Source organism: Vanacampus margaritifer, chromosome 3 (genome assembly GCF_051991255.1).
Source record: "Vanacampus margaritifer isolate UIUO_Vmar chromosome 3, RoL_Vmar_1.0, whole genome shotgun sequence".
Classification (NCBI taxonomy): domain Eukaryota; kingdom Metazoa; phylum Chordata; class Actinopteri; order Syngnathiformes; family Syngnathidae; genus Vanacampus; species Vanacampus margaritifer.
Window position 1 is genome coordinate 12,706,689 of NC_135434.1, and position 21,096 is coordinate 12,727,784.

A 21,096-nucleotide genomic window follows, 5' to 3' on the forward strand; every position below is an offset into this window, starting at 1 on the left:
AAACCCTACTTTCAAACCCTAACACAAGTTTAAAACCCTACTTTCAAACCCTACTTTTAAACCCTACTTTCAAACCCGACTTTCAAACCATATAACCCTACTTTCAAACCCTAACCCTAGTTTAAAACCCTACTTTGAAACCCAAACCCTAGTTTAAAACCCTACTTTCAAACCCTAACTAGTTTAAAACCCTACTTTCAAACCCTAACACAAGTTTAAAACCCTACTTTCAAACCCTAACCCTAGTTTAAAACCCTACTTTGTAACCCTCACCCTAGTTTAAAACCCTACTTTCAAACCCTAACACTAGTTTAAAACCCTACTTTCAAACCCTAGCCCTAGTATAAAACACTACTTTCAAACCCTAACACTAGTTCAAAACCCTACTTTCAAACCCTAACCCTACTTTCAAACCCTAAAACGAGTTTAAAACCCTACTTTCCAACCCTAACCCTAGTTTAAAACCCTAATTTGAAACCCTAACCGTTTTAAACTAGGGTTAGGGTTTCAAAGTAGGGTTTTAAACTAGAGTTAGGGTTGGAAAGTAGGGTTTTAAACTAGTGTTCGGGTTTGAATGTAGGGTTTTAAACTAGTGTTAGGGTTTGAAAGTAGGGTTTTAAACTAGGGTTTCAAATTAGGGTTTTAAACTAGTTTTAGGGTTTGAAAGTAGGGTTTTATACTAGGGTTAGGGTTTGAAAGTAGGGTTTTAAACTAGTGTTAGGGTTTGAAAGTAGGGTTTTAAACTAGGGTTAGGGTTACAACGTAGGGTTTTAAACTAGGGTTAGGGTTTGAAAGTAGGGTTTTTAACTTGTGTTAGGATTTAAAGTAGGGTTTTAAACTAGAGTTAAGGTTTGAAATTCGGGTTTTAAACTACTTTCCCTAACACTAGTTTAAAACCCTACTTTGAAATCCTAACCCTAGTTTAAAACCCTACTTTGAAACCCTAACCCTAGTTTAGAACCCTACTTTTCACCACACACCAAATATTGAACTTTTTTCACAGTTCACTTTTGAATATTTAAATAAAAATGATACAGCACAATCATTTTTGTATTTGTTTTATTAGGTTTTCACCACAAAAGGTGCAAAAAAACAATCATTTACTTTCGGGCATTCGAACCTCTCGCCTTTACCAAAATGAAAAAGTACAAAGACACGTGAAGTTGAACATATTTGCATTACTCTCAAAGCATGCAGATTGCGATTTGGAGTTTGTGTTTACATTCAGCAAGCTGGGAAGCATTGAGGTGTACAGAGGCACGTACGTGTGCTGCATTTTTTCATTCAATAGAAAATGAGCTCAGTAACCGTGTGTTCAATTTGTGTGAGAGAAGTTATTGCTGGTGTCGTGGAAAGTGTACTTGGGGAAAAAAGAAGAAGAAATGTGCTCACTGGACCGGAATCATCATTGAAATTAGTTGATTTTGCAGCACCTTACTGTATATTAAACATCACTGCTACACTAAAGAAAACCGACATTCCTAAATGTGCTTGTGAGTTTAATTGTGCTGTATGTCTACTGTGAATAGAGTTTATTTATCCAGTTTTACAGCGAATGTATGTGTTTTATTAACCAAGGTTTTACTGAATTAAATAATTCTTATTGCGTCCTTGTAGAAAGCTGGAGCGACATCAAATGCAACTCATTTAGGCACACGTCAGCACGATTAGTAACAATATCAGAATGTATTGTCTTTTACAAGGTTAGGCATGTAATACATGTAAATTTGACTTATATTACAATGGGATGCGTTAAATTAGTTTTTCCAATTATATTACAAAGGGTTTCTATTGTTCAAAGTTTTTGATTGCATTAGAATATGGGGGCTAATGTTGAATGTTGTCGAATCTATTGCAAATTAGTCCCAAGATCGACATTTGCTGTCCAAAGAAAAAAGTTTAGCATTGCACATTAAAAGACAAACAAGTCACACAACAAATCTGTAAAAACCACACAACAGCAAAAAGATAAAAGAAAGTCAGATTAATGTTAACATGTGAGGAGTTGTAGAAAGTCTCATTTTCTTATTCCATGGCATTTAATACATTCAGAAGACCTTCCTGTGTGTGGAAGACGTTTGGGTTCATAATTTAGGATCTAGGCCAGGGGTGGGCAAACTTTTTGACTTGCGGGCCACAATGGGTTTGAAATTTTGACAGATGGGCCGGACCAGGAGCATTTGGACCTCATAGCACAGTAAAAACACACAGATAAATGTACAACCCAATTTACTTATAGTGTGCACTTAGGACTGCGTTTTTCAAATGTGCAAAATCCACATATTTAAAACAGCTTTTCTAATAGCTTCATTTTTATTGTTTTAGCTCAACTTTTGCTGTGTTTTTATGCTTTGTAAAGTGACCTTGGGTGTTCTGAAAGGTGCTGTTTTTAAATGAAATGTATTATTATTATGATTATTATAAAATAGCCCTAATCCAGGTAGTACGTTTGCCTCAATGAATATGCAAGATGCGGCATTTACACACTATTTGGCAAAGTGGGAGGAGAAATGTAAATAGATTATAATAGCACATACACTGTGATCTGTCAAACCTGGTGACTGCATCTATTATTAATAGATTTCAATTCAAGGCGTAAAGTTAAAGAATTTTTTTCCATTGGGCCACCCATTTTTAACCCAGGCCCACAGTACGTGTGACACCTGCGGCTGCATGATAGCCGCTGCTGCCTGTCACGCGCTGAGGACAAATCGCGTACATCCAATCCGTCTCTGACCACTTTTCCATTTCCGTGGGGGACGCATAGCACACGGTGTTTGTGCAGCAGCTCAAAAAGAAGCCAAAAGCCAACGAGGAAACGCTCATAGAAGTGCTCGACGCACGCCCCGGGGATGTCTTCACCAATATCAACAGTCTCCTGCATGCGCGCTCCTCACCTCACCCATGACAACATGTAGAAAGACTATCTTCAGCTGTCAAAAGGATCAAAACACGCAACAGTGCCACAATGTTGACTGATAGACTGAACTCTTTGTCCCTGCTTTCTTTCAAAAAAGAATTGACCGATTCTCTGGACTATCAGGACATTATTGCTGTGTTCAACACAAAACCGTGCCGTCTCCTGCTGTAAATGTCCAAATCCAGGAAGAATTATATTTTTTGAATCAGTTATCTTGAGTTAAGCTTACTGCCATTCTCCCGTTTATTTTAATAAATTGCAAACGTTGTTATGAATGTACCCTGCGTATTTTTCTGTCCCCTTTCTGCGCGTAAATGAGCTTATCAGTGAGACCCCGACCCAGTGATCATATTTTCCGGGTGTGTAGAAGTTATATAGTTTAGTATAGTCTTTGGTATGACCCGGCCGGGAATTGAACCCAGGGCGGACACTCTAACCACTCGGCCACTGAGCTGAACAAAAAAATAAAATAAAAAAAAATAAAAAAAATTCTAGCCTTATTGGACAAGTTCGGCGGGCCGGATTGAAACGCATAACGGGCCGTATTTGGTCTAGGCTATGAAAACAAAGACCAAGAGCCATTGTGTGTAGTTGTCTGGTATTAAGTGCAGCAAAAATGGTGACAGCAGCTGAGTTGAACCCTGAATCTCTGAGCTGTGAGGCAGACCCAACACCACACAATTAACCCCATTAACTCTGAAATGTTACTTTCATGTGACTGGGATGAATACAAGATTGAGCTTAAAGTGGTCAAGCTACCTCCACAGAGCGGCTACAGAAAAGTTTCCCAGAAAAACCCTCACAACTGTGAGGCTTATGACTTATGACTGTGAAAACCATATAGACATATATATAGCATAAAGTATACTGTACGCAATAACTCCTACACATGTAGTTGTTATCGTATATACATTTTTCAACAACAAATTGAAGTTTAAATCAGAAGTCACAGAAAATAGTGGGTAGTTATTTTTTTAGTATACAGTACAACTATTGTCCAGTTTGTTAAAAATGGGATTTGGTGAAAATAAATGCTTGTAAAACTCACCAAAGTGAAGTAAATTACAGATTCAGTACAGATTTTCTGTAAAATGATGTGGGTTGCCGTATCTACCCCCATGCCAAAGAGTTGGCTGCAGCCATATAGTCATACACATAAAAAATGCTGGGTTGCAATTTTGTGGATTTTGAGCTGATTGGGTTGATTATTTTGAGGTTGGGTTGAAGACTGGAAGGGGAAAAGATGAGTTTTCTTCTCAGAAAATGTTAATGATAAAATGAGTAGGCTAAGTTTAACCACAGCTATATTGATTACTTGGTGACCCATTTCTTGGTGTGTGTGTTTATTGTTTTTTTTAACCCTCATCGGCTAAAAATCTTGACCCAATATGCTGGGTCAATTCCTCAACCCAATGCACTGGGGTATACATAACCCAGCATTGGCCCATTTCACCCAATTTGGGTTACTTTTGAGCCTTGAGTTGACTCAGCAATTTTAGAAGAGTGTGTGTGTGAGTTTATGGCTCATTGTTGCCTGAGAAAAGCCTTGCACAAAGCAACACGATTGCTTTAACCAGTTGTAGCTTGGTTATATAGTGAACCAAAATCTCTGTGTCCCAAACTCATTTTGTAATTGTATGTTTGTCCCGTCCAATGAACGACTGAAAGTGCTTTGGTGAGTGTGGCTCTGCTTTTTTTTGGGTCTTTTTTTGCTATTTTACTGAGCAGCGACATATCTAAAGCTTGCTTGAGACATAGAGGGGAAGAAAAGAGAAAAAAAAGCTTGTAACTCAAAAATCATGAAAATTGAGGTACTTGTAAGTCAAGGTTCCACTATATTTATATTATACAGCACAGTGGATTCCTGCTATTTGTGGAGGAATAGGGACCGGGCCGGACCACAAATATAAAAAAAAAAAATCTGCGTATAAATAATTTACTCCAAAATTTTTATCATTTTTTTTACCCCCAATATAAATAAATAAACAAATAAATAATAATAATAATTATTATTATTGTTATTAATTAATGGGGCTGCACCACCAATAAACGTTTTCTATGAAAAAAATGGGGGTTACCCCCCTCTCCCAAAATAATGAAATTTTCATTTATTTATTTTTTTTAATCGGTATGCGGAGTTCACTGTATTGCTATTTTCCTTGGAACCAGACACTAGTGGTGTTTTTTGGGGGGGTCTTGAATGCAAATATGGCATTTCACTGTCACAATGTAGAGAATGCAATTGAAATATAGTATGAGTGATTTGAATTACAAGCTTGATCACAGAAGTTAACTAGTAAGTCAAGGTACCACTTTAAAACCTATGATGAGCTCACAATTTAGCAGCGACTAAACGATGAACCGTGGCATTCGGAAACCTTTTGCTGTGTGGTCTTAAGTCTGCGGGGGTGGTGGCGTCCTGTGTTCAGGAGGTCTGGGCAACCTGCAGTTGACGTTTACTTGTTTGCTCTCCTCCCGCCGACCTTTGCCGTCACCTTTCTCCTTATTCTGCCGACACAGCTTCAACGCTCGGGAAATGAACGCATCCAAGTCAAAAAGGCGTTCCTTCTGCTTAACAGGAAGCGACTCGTCGGGTTGGACGTCAGAGGATTTTGAGGTGGTGGTAGTGGGGAGAGCTGGGGGGGGAAGAAGAGGCGAGGTGGGAGTGGACGGAAGGAGGGAGCAGAGAGATGGAGGGGTGATGGGCGGAAAGGGGCTGAGTCTGTCATCGTCAGTGAAGTGATGAGGCTCCACGTCCGGGTAGTGGAAGACGGGAGTTGGGTGGTCCGTAGGGGAGAGCGGGAGAGGCGGGGAGGAGGTGTAGCAGTGCCGCTCCAGAGATGGACTCGGACTGGTTGAGTACGGACGGGACTGTGTGCTCTCCACCCAGCGGGAGATCTCCTGGAATAAATCCCCCGTTCCAGTTCCTGTTCCTGCAACCTCATCCACGTTCATCTCCCTCACGTCCTCCACGCTTCCACCAAGTGGCTGGATGGGCACCGGAGGGATGCTTGTGTTGCGCTTCCAGTGAGACAGATCCAGAATGAGGCTGGGTTCCGAGTAGTGCTGAGGTTTGCCATCCCGCCACGCGATCCGGTCCAGATAGGACGGCGAGCCCACCTTGTAGTCGCACGAGCGGCCGCAATCCATGTCGCCGAACCCGAAACCGCAGGCCCGGTCCAGAGAGGAGTGGGAGTGCTCCAGGTAGCGTTCGGCGGAGCTGCTGTGGGAATATTTACGAGGATCCACCTTGACGGAATAACAATAAGATGGGAAACTAAGTGAGTCCTATTTTTGTTCGACTTGCATTTGATTATGTCATTTTGATGACCCATTTTCGTTACCAAATATGGTACATTCTAAAAAAAAAAAGCCTGATAGAACCACATAGTTGAGATTTATTTGGGCTCTCCAAATGCAGATTAAAAAATCCTTTATGATGACAGACTGTCAGGGATCAACAGTCCAGTTTTCAACATGATAACAGTAATCAAAATGATGAGTGGTTTGTCATAAAAAACACTTCCTGTTTTGATAATACTGTATTGGTATGACCGTATCAGTATTTTACAGATCTACTGTATCTGCTTAACTGCATCTAAATCTCATAAAAAGTCCATAAAAATGTGTATAAAAAAATGTGAATTGTAGAGGCGTGTCCTACCTGGGCCTCCTCGAGAAATGAGGCGCAGCTGGCTCGGGGGTCCCTCTGCACCTCCTCTTCTTCTGTCGTGTCTTCCATATCTGAGGTCATGTTACTTGACGGCATGCATCCACAGCTCCCGCCCAACTGCTGCCAGAACACATCTGTTGACAAACTGTCAAGAATGGGGGGAAAAAAAGTTGACCTTTGTTGTTGTTGTGGGGTTAACATTGTGTGGGCGGGTTTCACCTGTCCCAGTGGATGCTGGAGGCCCGGCTCAGGCTGTTGCTGAGACTGTGACCCATGACGAGGCTGTCCTCCAGTTCGTCCTCAATGCGGAAGGGGTGCGGCGAGGTGGGCTCATCCTCGGGACACGAGTATTGGCGCAGGAACGAGTGGGACAATGCCGCCTCGGCTGTCAGACGGTCCATGGGGTTGAATGTCAGGATTTGCTCCAGGAAGTCCACAGCTGAAATTAAAACAATGACAATTATCAAGTCAGATTTATCGTCGTTATATTAAAAAAAATATATAACATTTTTTTTTAATATGACTATAGCACACTTTGGCCATTCAGTTTTTGCAGTCCCAGTGTTGTGCATTTTTGGAAATGTAATTGTCGTGATTTCGTAACTGTTTACGCAGCAAGTTTACCATTAATAGCTAAATGTCAGAACATTTGAACCATTTTTTTTTTTACCATTTTATGTATTTTATTTTTCTTTTATTTTTGCTTGTTTACTATTTTATTTTGTATTTTAATATGAACATCCACATTACTTGGACATTAAAGGATTTCATCGAGGTTAATGGGATTTCAGGGGAGGCGAAGCATCAAACAATATTTGGCACCAGCTAAGCTAACTTCTGCTAAATGTATCCGCTCACCTTCTGCATTCACTTCAGGCAACAGCACAGAAAACGGCTTCTTGACTTTCCAGCCATGATTAATATATGAAGGCATTACCTAGCCGGGCAAACGGAACAATATTTACGTGATTAATATTTATTATTATTTTTATATAATGAAGAATGAGAGGCAACCACCTGTAGCAGGTCCTGTCTGTCTTCGTCTCTGATTACCGGCACGGTGTCGAGAATCAGCTGCATCTGCTCCAGCTCGTGAGCTCCTGCAAATGGAGGAGTCTATCACAGACCAGTTAGGACCACGTCTCTAAATAACAAATTGAAAGGCAGCCATTTAGTGTCATCAGAATGATAATTGTATGGCAATTACAACATTTATTTGACAAAAAGGACAGATTGTTGTCATTACAGTGTTCGTAATATTATGTATTACCTCCTCTCAAAATGCGCCACTTTCTTCTTGTAACATGACATTCTTTTGTCAGTTCAGTTCACTCATCAGACCACCACTTTTCTATTTTGAAAACAACTGTTCTTCTTGTGACATTAAAGCTATATTCTAGTAATACAGCCTGTATACTGTATTTTTCTCTTTATTTGTAAATTTTGCATTAAAAAAATAAATTTTCGTGTATTGTGACTTGAATTCTTAAAACATGACATTATTCTTACAAGATCTTGTCTTTGCTCATATTATTTATATATAAGAATTCATTCATGTAACATTCCAATAATTACTCATGACATTGCAACATTCTCAAACCGCAAACATTCGCAAACCTTTGTCTCGTAAGATCAAAACTTTGTTCTTGTAATATTCCATTCTCAATATTGCAGCAATTTTTTTTTATTTTTTATTTTTTTTTCTTGTAGTATTCCAACCCTCTTCAATATAAATAAATACATTAAAATTAAATAAATCATTAAATATTCATAAAACTTTTCATCTAATCTTTCACCTTGTAAATTTACATTCGATTGTGCTATCTGTTTATTGTATTTTTCAACAAGAAAGAATAAATGGCGTTCCCCAGCAAATTTATTGTAGTGACGTCAACACACCAGCAGAGTGCGCTACACCAAAACATAAGCCACCAGGTACACTTTAATAAACGCTACAGTTACTTATGAGCATTTCTGGGTTGAATATTTTTGGGCTTTTCCCCCTCCACAAGCCGTATGTTTGCCACCTCTTTTGTAGTTAAACACCATCAGTGTATTAAGAAGAAAGTGCACTGGCTCCCCCGTGGCAAATGTTAAAACAGCAATAGCAATAAAAAGTGATTGCTCAGCTGCTTTGAGTATTGTGGTGTTAGGTGAAAATAAAAGCTGGATGTGTGACTGTGGCAGTTGAGCGTCTCCTGCCGTATGCGCTCCCCCGCAGGCCAGTGGAGGTCAAATAAACTGCTGGCGGAGGAACAACATGCAGACTTTCTCTGGAATCATTAGTATTCCGCTCACACAATCACCACGACTGCACAGAGTATATCGAGTCTCTTCAGTTGAGGACAGACAATCGCTCAGCAGACGCCACCTTGTGTAACGTCATGTTGAATTATGGAAGTGGGATTCATCATATAAGGGAAACAGCTTTTTAAAATTCCACTCACAATCTTCCCAATTGGACAAGCGCATTAGGGACAGACTGAGAAGAAACAAAAATAGTCTATTTGATTAACCACCTAATTGATTCCGTTTTAGTCAAATTCTAGCTTCATTCTTGTAACATTACAGTTATTTTCTGAATAACATTGTGACAGAAAATGAATAAAAATAGCCTTTGTGGGTCTTCTTTTTCTTTCTAAACCTTTACCTGCAAAGAGCATACGTCCAGTAAGCATCTCAGCTAGGATGCATCCCGCGGCCCACATGTCGATGGCCTTTGTGTAGTTGTTAGGGGACAGCAGCAGACGAGGAGAACAATACCACTTGGTGACCAAACCCTCGGACAGATAGCCCTGTGGGAAAACAATGAGTGAGGCCTTACTTACTACACTCTTTGTGCATTTTAATCCGATACAGTGGTTATTATTGTTTGAACAACAAAGAAGCTTCAGTGGGGGAATCTTCTGACAATTTTATTTTTAACTTTCCAAAAACACACCACAACACTGGCGCAGAGAGATGAGCCAAATTCCTAAACAAGTACATCATTGCGTCAGCATAAAAATCAGGATATGCCAGTTTTTATGCTGGGGCGCAGCTATGCTGTCCATGAATTTCCTTCCCTTTCCAACAAGAATCATGCATGCTAACAACGTAGCAGCCTTCCCTTACCAAAAAGAAGTATATTTAAGTATGCTTGAAGTATACTCAAAATTAGGAAAGTATACTTAAAATGTACTTTTCTTGTACTAAATGGAAGTATACTCCACCAAGTAAATGATAAGTTCTTGTAAGTATACTGAAACATATACCAAAAGTTTACTGTATATGCTACAACGGACTAAAATTATAGGTTAAATTTATTTATAAAACCCATAACAGGCTGGGAAAACTTAGCGGTTAAGGTTAGTAGCTTTGGTACTCGAGTTTGTTGGTTTGATCCCTGTCAATTCATCACTTTTTGCTGTAAACTAAACTGTGAACTTAAGTATACCACAAAGTATACTTTCAAGTATATTTAAGTAATAGTATACCCCTAGGCGGTATTGTGGCCCGTTTTGGGCTCTTTGATGGTTCTGACCAAGCCAAGCATTTCAAAATAAAATACTGCCGACAGATATACTATAAAGTATACTTAAATATACTATAAAATATACTTGAAAGTATGCTTAAGTATACTTATTAACATCTTTTTATAAGATACTTAAGTATAGTTTTAAATGTACTAAAATGGGCCAATTTAGTCCCAAGGAGTTCACTTTTAGTACAAGAATAAGTACACTCGGAAATTAAACTTGCTTATACTGTACTTAAGTATACTCTATATTATGTACTTAAAGTATACGACTTTTTGGCAAGGGTTAGCTAACGTTGGCTTGTACATGGTGCACATTGTATAGCTGATGTCATGTGTACATTCATGAGGGTATTCTGGGGGTTAGTGAAGCAAGGATTGCAGCTTTATTATTGCAGACTTTATCGTTAATTGTAATTTCTTAAAAACAACGCCAAACATGACAAATAAATAGGACAATAATAGAAAAATAAAACCCTAAAATTATGTTGAGTTTTTATAATAAATTTGTTTATTCTTGGGGTTGAAATGCAAGATACTGTTGGTAGTTCTTGTTTTGGTGCTGCTTACACTCACATAAACGAAGTAGTCCTCTTCAAAGAATGAGCGTAAAGATTCAGTAATAATTACTAACTTGATATTAGCCTAAATCACAAAGTACTTGTTTTTCCTCTATATGCATGTCCTTCATGCCTGTATCTTAAATATTGCGATATTAAACAACCCGCAAAAATCCTTAACAATGCTTTTGTGCAATAAATTAATGTATTCCATTTATGGTAATTATTAAGTTTGAACTCAAAGGGCATGTGTGTGGTTTTAATTACAGCACTCCTCTTCTTGCTATCTCATTATCCGCTCTTTCCTTCTAACTAATTATTACTTTATCTTGTACTTGTCGCGGAGTAATTGCTCAGTTTTGTCAACCGTATGAGGCAGCGAGGGATTTAAAACTGAGCTCAGGTGAGATGTCTCAATCCCGGCGTGAGAAATTGCGTTTCACACCGTGTAAACTACTCTACATCCATCAGGTGCGTGGCAACGGCAAGCCTGGGATGAAAATAATGCAAGAGAGACAGACACAATATTTGGCACACCCAGCAACTGGACACTTTATGAAAAGAGCAAAATGTTAGAAAAAGAAACGCCCTCAGTGTGTTGCAGACAGACCACAAACAACAATAAGAAAAAACAAGTGTGAGGTATCTGCTCTGATATATTTGCATATTGTACTAAATATATCATATTGGAAAAGTTACACAAGAAAAAATAGTCATTTAAAATACAGTACTATATTAGCTGCAATTATTCACATGCTGTCGATTTCCTAGTTGCTATTTCTTCCTTCTTCTTGAATAATTTGTGAGCAGGGCTAATGTAGTCAAAAGTCTTTCAAAGTGCAACATCGGCCATATTGATGCTTCGCATTCTGTCACCCTCCGCTTCAATTAATGCCTAAATATTTCTCACCTCTTCTCCCGATTTGTCCTCTAAACCACGCCCCCCCTTACCTACGCACACAAACACACACACACATTTGTTTTACTATCTTTATGGGGCCATCTCATTGACATAATGCATTTCGTAGCCCCTTCCCCTAACCCCAACCATCAAAAATGATTGCCTACCTCTATTCCTTACCCTAATCTCAACCATAACACAATTCAAACCTAAACTCTAAAACCAAGTCTTGACCCTCAAAAAGAGGTCTAAACTTGTGGGACCCAGCAAAATGGCCCCACATGGACGGGTGGGCCCCACAACTATGTGAAATACCGAAATGTTGGCCCCACTATATAAAAAAACAAGAGCACACACACACACACACACACACACTAACTTGTCTTAGTATCATCGTGGGGACATTTCATGGACATAATGCATTTCCTAGCCCCTTCCCCTAACCCCAATCATAAAAAATGATTGCCTACCCCCATTCCTTACCCTAACCTCAACCATAACCCAATTCAAACCTAAACTCTAAAACCAAGTATTGCCCCTCAAAAAGAGGTCTGAACTTCCGGGGACCAGCAAAATGTCCCCACAATTTCAAGTCGGTCCCCACTATGGTAGTTAAACATGTAAAAACACACGTGTATTGGCCCCACAATGTAGCAAAGACAAAAGCACACACACAGCATCCAGCTGATCCGCTGCCCCGTGATGTGATCTGAAAGAGCTCACCTTTCATCTCACACACACGCACACGTCGACTAATGTTACAGTATTCCTGTTGACACTGAGGCAGATCATACAGATCATAGGGCCGGATTTGTACTAAACCTGACACTGGACAGGTTGACGCCGGTACACTGTAGTGTATGTAGATATACTATGAATCACATGTAATTTCATTAAACACCCCTACACAGTCTGCATTGCTGATTTTCACCTATTATTGCAGGCTGGTCTGGAACATATCCCTGTGAAAAACGGGCTTTTATCATCCCTGACGAAAAGTTAACTCACGCATGCCAAGATAACATACAAACTGCAAATAGGAATGCCAGAGCTGAGTTTCAAACCCAAACTTGAAATCTGTGGGACAGACATTCTAACCACTTGCCTAGCATGCTGACAGAGCAAATCCATTAGTCAGTAAAGGACGTTAAAGCACCACAAATGATCCTTTTGTGCCGGTTGTTTTATTTGAAATGCTATCCCTTATCGCGCAGCAATTCCTGCGTCGGAACAATGCTTCTAGTCCCGAGGAGCCCTTATCTCTTTCCTCATAGCGCACCGACTTGCTTGTCAAAAGCAGAAATCTATTATTTTATTATTGCTTTTATACCTCAAAGGGCTTCAGTATTGATGGACTAGCCACGGACTTGCTTAAGTTTTGAATTGCGTGCAGCGTTTTACTGAAAATATTTCCTTTTTTTTAATGCATGTTATATAGCACAGATGAGCCAGCCTAGCATCTACCTATACATTAATTAGCTTATTAAAATTAAGAGTATTCATACCTGACAAATGAATGTTTACAACTGTGGTTTAAAAGTGTTTAATAAACTATAGGGGGAGCTGTGAAACAAAAACAAGCAAACAAACAATGTTCCTGACTGCAACAAAAATGTAATAGAAGTAGCGTGCTCTTCCAACGACAGCTTTTGATGCTACACTTGCTTCTAATAGGGAGAATAGTAACACAATTGTTCTATCACCTACTTTAGAGGTTTACAATATAAGCTGGCCAGCCAAGACAACTCCCGATAATGTTTTTGCTAACACACTTTGAAGTCAATGTGTTTGAATGATGTCTTTCTTGTGTTTTATTGTGTATTTTCTGCAAAATTGTAGTGACCTGCAAGGTTTTTAATTTAGCAACTTTGGTCACACTATTTGCAGCACAAGAAAAGAATTGTCTGTTAGTTTGAGCCTACCTTATGAGAATAGTGGGGGTCGACTATCCGGGCCAGGCCGAAGTCTCCGATCTTGAGCAGCAGTTGGTCAGTGTTGATGAAGATGTTGGCAGGCTTGAGGTCTCTGTGCAGCACGTTGGTGGAGTGGATGAACTTCAGGCCCCGCAGTAGCTGGTAGAACAGCAGTGTGGCGTGACCTGTAGACATTTCGTACAGTGTCGTGCAGTATTTAAATATTTTGGTGTTGCCACTGCTTTCGACATGAATGAAACACCAAACAAATTAAGAGTCTCTGCACCACAATCTTTTTTTTTTTTTTTAACCAAACCAACTGTCAAGTGTGAACCAAGCCTACGACGACGTCTCACATATCCGTACCTGTTGACAGCGCTCCTTGCTCCAGCAGCTGAGCCAAATCCGTCTCCATGCACTCCTGGATGACGTACAGGGCGCCAAGTTGGGCTGGGTCTTTGGCTGGCGGTCGTCCGTGGGGCGCCAGGACCTCGTGTACCCGGACCACATTCTCGTGATGCAGCCGGCGGGTGATCTTCACCTCCCTTAGCGCATGCTTCACCGTGACGGCGTCACGCATGGCCAACTTCTTGATGGCCACGCGACGTCCGGTACGCTGGTCCACGGCCGACAGGACCAGCCCGGTACCGCCGGCGCCGAGGGGCCGGACGTCGACAAAGTGGCCGCTGAGGTCGAAGCCGTGGAGGAGGTGCGAGGTGTCTTGTCTGGCCATGATCGATGATTTGCCCTGATTGGAAAGCTGGTGTTTTTATGCTATAAAACACATTTGTTTGACACTAAGTGCAAAGCGAATCATCAGCTGTTGTCTGACTTGAGTTATGACATGCCTAACCCAAGACAAGACTCAACTTTTTGGAAATTTAAGTGGAGACTAATTGACTTGCTTGATTTCTGTCACGGTAACTTGAGATTTGATTGAAACTAGAAGGTTAAGACTTGTGTTACTTACTTATGACTTGCACATGTGACTTATGACAGCTCCAAGAGTTACATTGTCTTCCTCTTCTTCCATGATGCTGTCAGTGCATTCACTCAAGTTTGTCCCAAGTAAGATCAATCATTGGTGGTCTCCTTGTGTGATTTCAGCTCCCCCCACTAAGAGCATCAGTGAGCCAGGACATCTGTTACCGCAGCTGCAGGAGGGAGGAGGGAAAGGAAGATAAGTAAAAGAAAATAATACGGCAACAGTCTTCAGTTACAGCACAGTTACATGTGTGAGAGCAAATGTGAGCTGTAGCCCAAAAAAAAAAAAAAAAACATTCTTCCTTTTTCAAATGTTTTTGAGGTGTTTATTCAACAATGGGCTTATGATTGTGGTTGTATAGTTGTGTTGAGAGTCATTTTGTCAGACTATTGAAGCTCAGTAACAGAGCCGAAAACCTGTTGTATGAATATGAAAATATTGAATATCGAAATTAAGTTCAGTATTTCAAAAATACAAGGACAACGATGACAAAACAAAATACAGTAAACAAAGAAAAAAATGAATCAAATTAATCAAATAAATCAATAGCAACCCCACAGCGGTCTGACACTAATTAAGAAAATACACATTTAAAATTTATATTTGGGCATTTAAAAAAAAAATTGCATTTTAAATCAAATGTGAATGGATCAAATTAAAATTGTAAAACTAAAACTAAAAATAAATAAAACATTCTAAATAAATATTCAAAGTTGTGAACTTTATAATAGGTAAAATGACCAATTAAGGACTAAAAATAAATCAGAAAAAATAGAACTATTTTATTACAAATAAATAGACCATTTAAAAAAAAAAAAAGATATATATATATATATATATAAATAAACATTTCCAAATATTAAAATGCTATATTTTACAATTTTTTAATTAAACAAATTAAAGTAAAAAAGTAGAAAAAGACAAATACAACACAAAATAAATGATGAAATATTAAAATCACGAAAATAAAACTTCTACAGTACTTTCGGATAAAATTAAATACAGGTATTTTAAAACAAAGGAAATATATAAATAAATATAAATAAAAATCCAATAATAATCATAAATAAAAAATAAATTAATTAAAGAAAATATCAATAAAATAAATAGTTGTCAAATTAAAATTCAAAAAAATGTTCCTAATGAAAACGCAATTGTCTATTGTAGTTTGTGCCGTTATAATATGATAAAATATATAATTTGTGATCATGAAATAGCTTGCATTAGGCTTCCTTTAAACATACAGATACACAATAGCCAGTTTACACTCCTGTATACCTATTTCCCCCTATTTTTTTTATTTTTAGATTATCTTGGTTCTAGTTTCATTGTAGAACTGCACTGCATCAAACTGTCAGTTTTGTTATATTGCCCTGTACTGACAAGCTAAAGAATGTAACAAAATATTAAAAAAACAAATCTCAGTAGGCTATAATACAGCACAGTTTTACATTACTGCAAACTATACAACGACCAGCATTAAGACGGCAGCCTTTTTACAATCCTTGTATTGGATCACATTCGATTGTGCAGGTGCACACTGTTATACAGTAAAGCACTACAACAGACCTTGATCCCTGCAAGGAGCCAAACAATCCATCAACACAAATGACCAACGCACCTTTACTTTTACCCTCTTCTCTCGGGTCTCTGTATAAACGGATAACTGGAGAAACAAACAGGCCATTCTGAAATAATCATCACACTTCACGTTTGTGTTCACCTCAGTGCAAGACAGAGAGAGAGAGAGAGAGAGAGAGAGAGAGAGAGAGAGAGAGAGAGAGAGAGAGAGAGAGAGAGACTGCATAATAGTGGTGCTGGGTGGGAGGTGCAGTTTCAGACTAACTTTATAAATAATGCATCACCACTGGAAATGACGCTTTGTGTGTGTCTATGTGTGTGCACGTGCGTGTGCGTGCGTGCGTGCGTGCGTGCGTGTGACTTCAGAAGCTTATGCAACAACGATCTTCTTCAAAAAATATCAAAACCAAATTACTTAAACAGGAGCAATTTTTTGTCACTTCGGAGGGGAGACTTGCCTCCTAAGAGTGTACATTTGACACCACATCACGTCATCAGAGTTAATGTGAATAAACAATCTTTGGTATTGTTTTTTTTTGTTTTGTTTTTTAATTTTCACCAGATTCTTGAAATGCACCATGGCAAATATTAATAAATAAATAAACAAACAAACAAATAAATAAATAAATAAAATGTATATATCAGTGTTTCCCACAGATTTGTAATATACTTGGGCGGGTGGACTCTGGCGGCAATGTTTGTTGGGGTGGGGGGTTGGGTGGTGATATAAGGTTAGGGTTAGTTGGGTGCCGCCCCCCCCCCCCCCCCCAAAAAAAAATGTGGGTAATTTTTCACTTCATATTATGCATTCTAGTGAATTTTCAGACTAAAAAGGTTGATAACACATTACTTAGTGACACCATATTTTTTGCACCCATTTTGTATTAGAATTAAAAAAAAAAAAAAAGAATAAAATAAGGCTGTCATATCTAACGTTATATACGGTATATCCGGTCGCGACATGTTTTTTTTTATATATATATATTTTTTTTATGACATTTTCTTGCAAACTTCTTGGGTGGCGGGCCAGTTTACTTTGGTGGCCCGCCCAAGTATTAACATGGTGGGGAAACACTGTATATACATTAGTAGTTCAATGGCAAGACGAATATAATTAAATCAATTAATATAATTAATAATGAATTTGCTTTTTAGCATTAAATGCACTTTTTAAAAATGTTTTATTAATTAACATGTACCTCACAAATTCTACATAAGATAAGATACTTGCAAACATGTTGCTTGTCAAGAAAGAATCATTCAATTTTGATAAATTGGTGAGTTAAGTTTTTCATTTCAGCTGACATGAAATGTTGATCAAGACTTCAAGACTGTATTGATCTATTTTAATTTTATAAGAACAACTTATTTTATACACTTGTGTGACAGCTAAACTTCATGTTGAAATACTACTTAAACATTACCTAAGCAATTAATAATTTTTTCATGTTGACCCTGGGGGGGGGGGGGAAATTATTATGGGAAACGTGTGGTCCATTCTACTGTATTTGCAGGTGTCAGCAGTAAAGCTACACTGCATCTTCTTCTTGTATGTGCAGCTGGCTTCATGCAGCAGCTGCGTGTGTGTGTGTGTGTGTGTGTGTGTGCGCGCGTGTGTGTGTGTGTGTGTGTATGTGTGTGTGTGTGTGTGTGTGCATGCGTGCGTGCGTGCGTGTGTGTGTGTGTGTGCAGCGCCCCTTTGGCATTACATCCTCTCAAACGCCGTTTGAATAAGAGGTGATGAAAGTGCACCAATAAACCAATTACTGAAGCCTTTGCTCAAACTATAAGTCCTTACTTCGCTTGAATGGCTTCACAATACAGTCACAAAGGGTAGGGGGGGAAAGGAGGGAACAACAACAGCATCACACTCACCAGATCATCGTTCAGCCCGCCCGCCGTCTGCAGACAAAAGATCCGGAGAACAAGATAAGAGAGACAAATGCGAGTCCTCATTAGGAAAAAAGTGAATTAAGTAATCGCATCTCTTTATCACAATGTCTCTTTGTTACAAGGGGGTGATACCGTGAGAGAAGGAAGGGCAGGCAGCCGGCAGCATGTCGGCGGCACCGGAGTGGGGATCCGCGAATGTTGAGATAAGACAGCGGGCTGCCGAGAGCCCCGCTGTGTAGCCGTCCAGAGGACCGCGGATAATGTGTGAGAGAGAGAGAGAGAGAGAGAGAGAGAGAGAGAGAGAGAGAGAGAGAGAGAGAGAGAGAGAGAGAGAGAGACAGAGAGAGAGACAGAGAGAGAGAGAGAGAGAGAGAGAGAGAGAGAGAGAGAAGAGAGAGAGAGAGACAGAGAGAGAGAGAGAGAGAGAGAGAGAGAGAGGGGGATCTATATCAAGAAAGACACACACAAAAGCACGTATATGCACGCGCACACACCGCAGTTGATGAAGTGCCGGTCTCTCATTTCATCTTTTCCCACAATTCCATCTGCTCAGTCTGGGAGTCCCAGCAGCAGCAGCAGCAGCAGCAACATCATGTAGGCAGGATGACCTCACTTAAACCTCTTTCTTGTCTTCACTCCACAGCTTGCAAAACCTACTAAGGTTTATCAAGTACACACACAACACAATGATGTAAATGTCTCAAATATAAAAATGTAATGAAAAAAAAGTGATTTAGATTTACCATTTACATCAGATGGTAAAAAAAAAAAAGTGCAGATATAGCATGCAACTAAACATGTGTAAGATGATCACTGTCATTTGTTGTAAGATGCATTTTATAGTTAATACAAAGCAATAGTCCAAGTACAAATCAATTGTGTTAAAATAATCCTAATCTACCTTTTAAGAGTGAGGAAGTGGTCAACTATCTGTAGGACACAGCGTCAGTGGTTGAAAATTAAAGACATTTTTGGACATGGAAATAGCATTGTGAATTCTACCCGGCAACAAGTTGCATGGTATACGAAAGTTGAGCTCATCTTGTAATGCTGCATTCAAGGAAGGTGTGAAGTCAGAATTATCCCACTTTGATTGTCCCAGTTCCAACCTCAGAGCATTTGAGGCAAATGTAAACAACAAAGATGGCTGATTCTGATCAATTGTCAAAATTATGTTGTGTTACGTAAACCTGTTTCCAACGTGAACCTGTTGTATAAATTCAATGTTTGAATTTTTTGTAAAATATGTTTTGTCATTCACAGTCTGTCTCTCCATGGGGCTCGTCATTGTCGAGTGACGTACTGGTCAGTGAAGTTGCCGTCCTTTTTTTTTTTTCCGACTTCACATCTCAGATGCACTAGTCCAAAGGGGCGTTCCCAAACTCACTTCCTGGTATTTCTACGAAAGCAGCAATGTAGTTGCAGGTCTTCAATTATTAAAGGGACACAGATTGAGCCTAGATTTTTTCCCCCTCCCCTTTTAATTTTATTTTATTTATATATATATATATATATATATATATATATATTTTTTTTTTGCAATGGCGCTGAAAGGCCAGTATATATTGTGTGAACATCTATGTTGCCAAGAAATGAACATTGCCCAGATAGAATGTGATCCAGAGGAAATTGTCAAACATTTTTGCGGATTTCTTGTGATCAGTGATTTTTTTTCCCACCACAAAATATCAACCTACAAAAAGATCAACTAAGATACTTTTTCCCCCACATTCATCCCTCACATGGCTCAATATTTTGCATGCATTCCAATGCTCTATATACACACACACAGATGCCATTTTATTATTGCATGATTATGTAATGGTATGTTTTAAATAAGTAATACATTAAAATTCTATCAAACATATAAAGTGGAATTAGTGGGATACACTTATAAAAAAACATGTTTTGACAGATTTAATCAATTTAGTTCAATTGAGTAACGCTTCATAAATGTGGTCATGTTGTGTCATCACTATCAACAAGTAAACCAAGTTTAAAATTTTGTTAATGTCACATAATCGACAAAGTCAATTTTACGGTCAAATTATAGGTCAAGTTACTAAAATACTCTAAATGAGTGTACATTTGGAATCCGGGTTGAATTCCCTTTCCAACAATGCATATGTTGTGTACGTTGAGCCAGTGGCTAAGCCCCTTTTCACCCAAAATGTCCAAATTCGGCAAAACCAAAACCTTGCTCTGATTGAGCTAAAATTTGAAATTTAGTGTTGTGCCCTCACTATCAACAAGTACACCAAGTCTCATTAAAATAAAAATCTGCTTGATTAAACCCGCCGGTTGATTTGGCATGGAACAACTAACCATGAAGCAAAGATGACTGACATGCAGCATGTAATGGGAACTAACATGGATCTAACTAGAAAAGCTCTGCTGATCTTTCACTTTGTGTGTCTGAGTCGTATTTGTGCCTAATGAACACTAATGGCCTCTGACTAATGGAACATCACAGTATCTATTTACAGACACACACATGCATGTTGTCATCAGCACCTGCTCCATGCGCCCATTAAGGGCTCGGCCCTAAAAAGAGAGAAATACAGAAAAAAAAAAGAACAAAACTGGCACACAAGTCTAAACTCAACAGTAAGTCCTTTAAGTGCCTTTGGGCAACCCCCAGGTGGGCTGCCAAGTGTTTGGAGTTGCTTCTGTCTGACCTCTCTACCCTAAAGGTGGATTTGTGCAGAGATGGTCCTTCCTGACTAAGGCCCCGCCTTCCTCACCAATTTTGTCTTTCCAATGTTATAAATGTGTCAACTTGCTGCAATCTTTGCTAATGACGCAAGTGTGTGTCCTGTTTTGTTTATACTGGTGTCCCTATCAACGCCCGTCCTCAATCGAGCCATGTAACATTTTCAGAGTTTCTTTCAGCTGCTTTTGGGGTTCAAATAAAGTTCACTCGACTATAGCGGAATCTACACTTATCGTGACTGTTTGTTTTTAAAATCCTATCGTTACCAGCCAAAGCTATAAAGGCAAAACTAATAAAAGAATAATAAAGAAAATAGACACATCATCTCCAGAGCTGTGCCTCAAGTTAAGTGACTCCAGTCTGGGAGGTCTACAGACAATCCTTCAATCATCACTTGACTTTCCAAATCATATCTATCCAATTAACTTGATTTACCACAG

The 21,096-nt window shown here is 39.1% G+C and overlaps 1 protein-coding gene across 3 annotated transcripts; it reads right to left on the reverse strand.

The window, feature by feature from the left end:
* Positions 1-1,042: 1,042 nt before the first annotated feature.
* mapk4 (mitogen-activated protein kinase 4) lies at positions 1,043-18,185 on the reverse strand. Of its 3 annotated transcripts, XM_077561462.1 has the most exons (11): positions 18,076-18,185; positions 17,926-17,952; positions 14,455-14,638; positions 13,851-14,232; positions 13,494-13,669; positions 9,244-9,388; positions 7,611-7,693; positions 7,452-7,530; positions 6,813-7,032; positions 6,585-6,738; positions 1,043-6,169 (listed from the first exon to the last, which is right to left on the reverse strand). In XM_077561462.1, the coding sequence occupies exons 4-11, from the start codon at positions 14,215-14,217 to the stop codon at positions 5,315-5,317; spliced, it is 2,079 nt and encodes a 692-aa protein (XP_077417588.1). In that variant the 5' UTR covers positions 14,218-14,232; positions 14,455-14,638; positions 17,926-17,952; positions 18,076-18,185; the 3' UTR covers positions 1,043-5,314. The 3 variants fall into 3 exon arrangements, 2 of the variants coding, with proteins under 2 accessions (XP_077417588.1, XP_077417587.1); XM_077561461.1 differs by having other exon boundaries at positions 17,926-18,138; XR_013293459.1 differs by lacking the exons at positions 1,043-6,169; positions 6,585-6,738; positions 6,813-7,032 and having other exon boundaries at positions 7,520-7,530; positions 7,611-7,737; positions 17,926-18,138.
* Between the last annotated feature and the right edge of the window lie 2,911 nt (positions 18,186-21,096).

Coding starts and splice junctions, on each gene's coding strand:
- mapk4 (XM_077561462.1), bottom strand. CDS start 14,217: ATGGCCAGACAAGACACCTCGCACCTCCTCCACGGCTTCGACCTCAGC. Junction 7,033..7,451: donor GCCTGAAGTGAATGCAGAAG/GTGAGCGGATAC, acceptor TTTTAATTTCAG/CTGTGGACTTCCTGGAGCAA. Junction 6,739..6,812: donor TCCAGCATCCACTGGGACAG/GTGAAACCCGCC, acceptor CATTCTTGACAG/TTTGTCAACAGATGTGTTCT.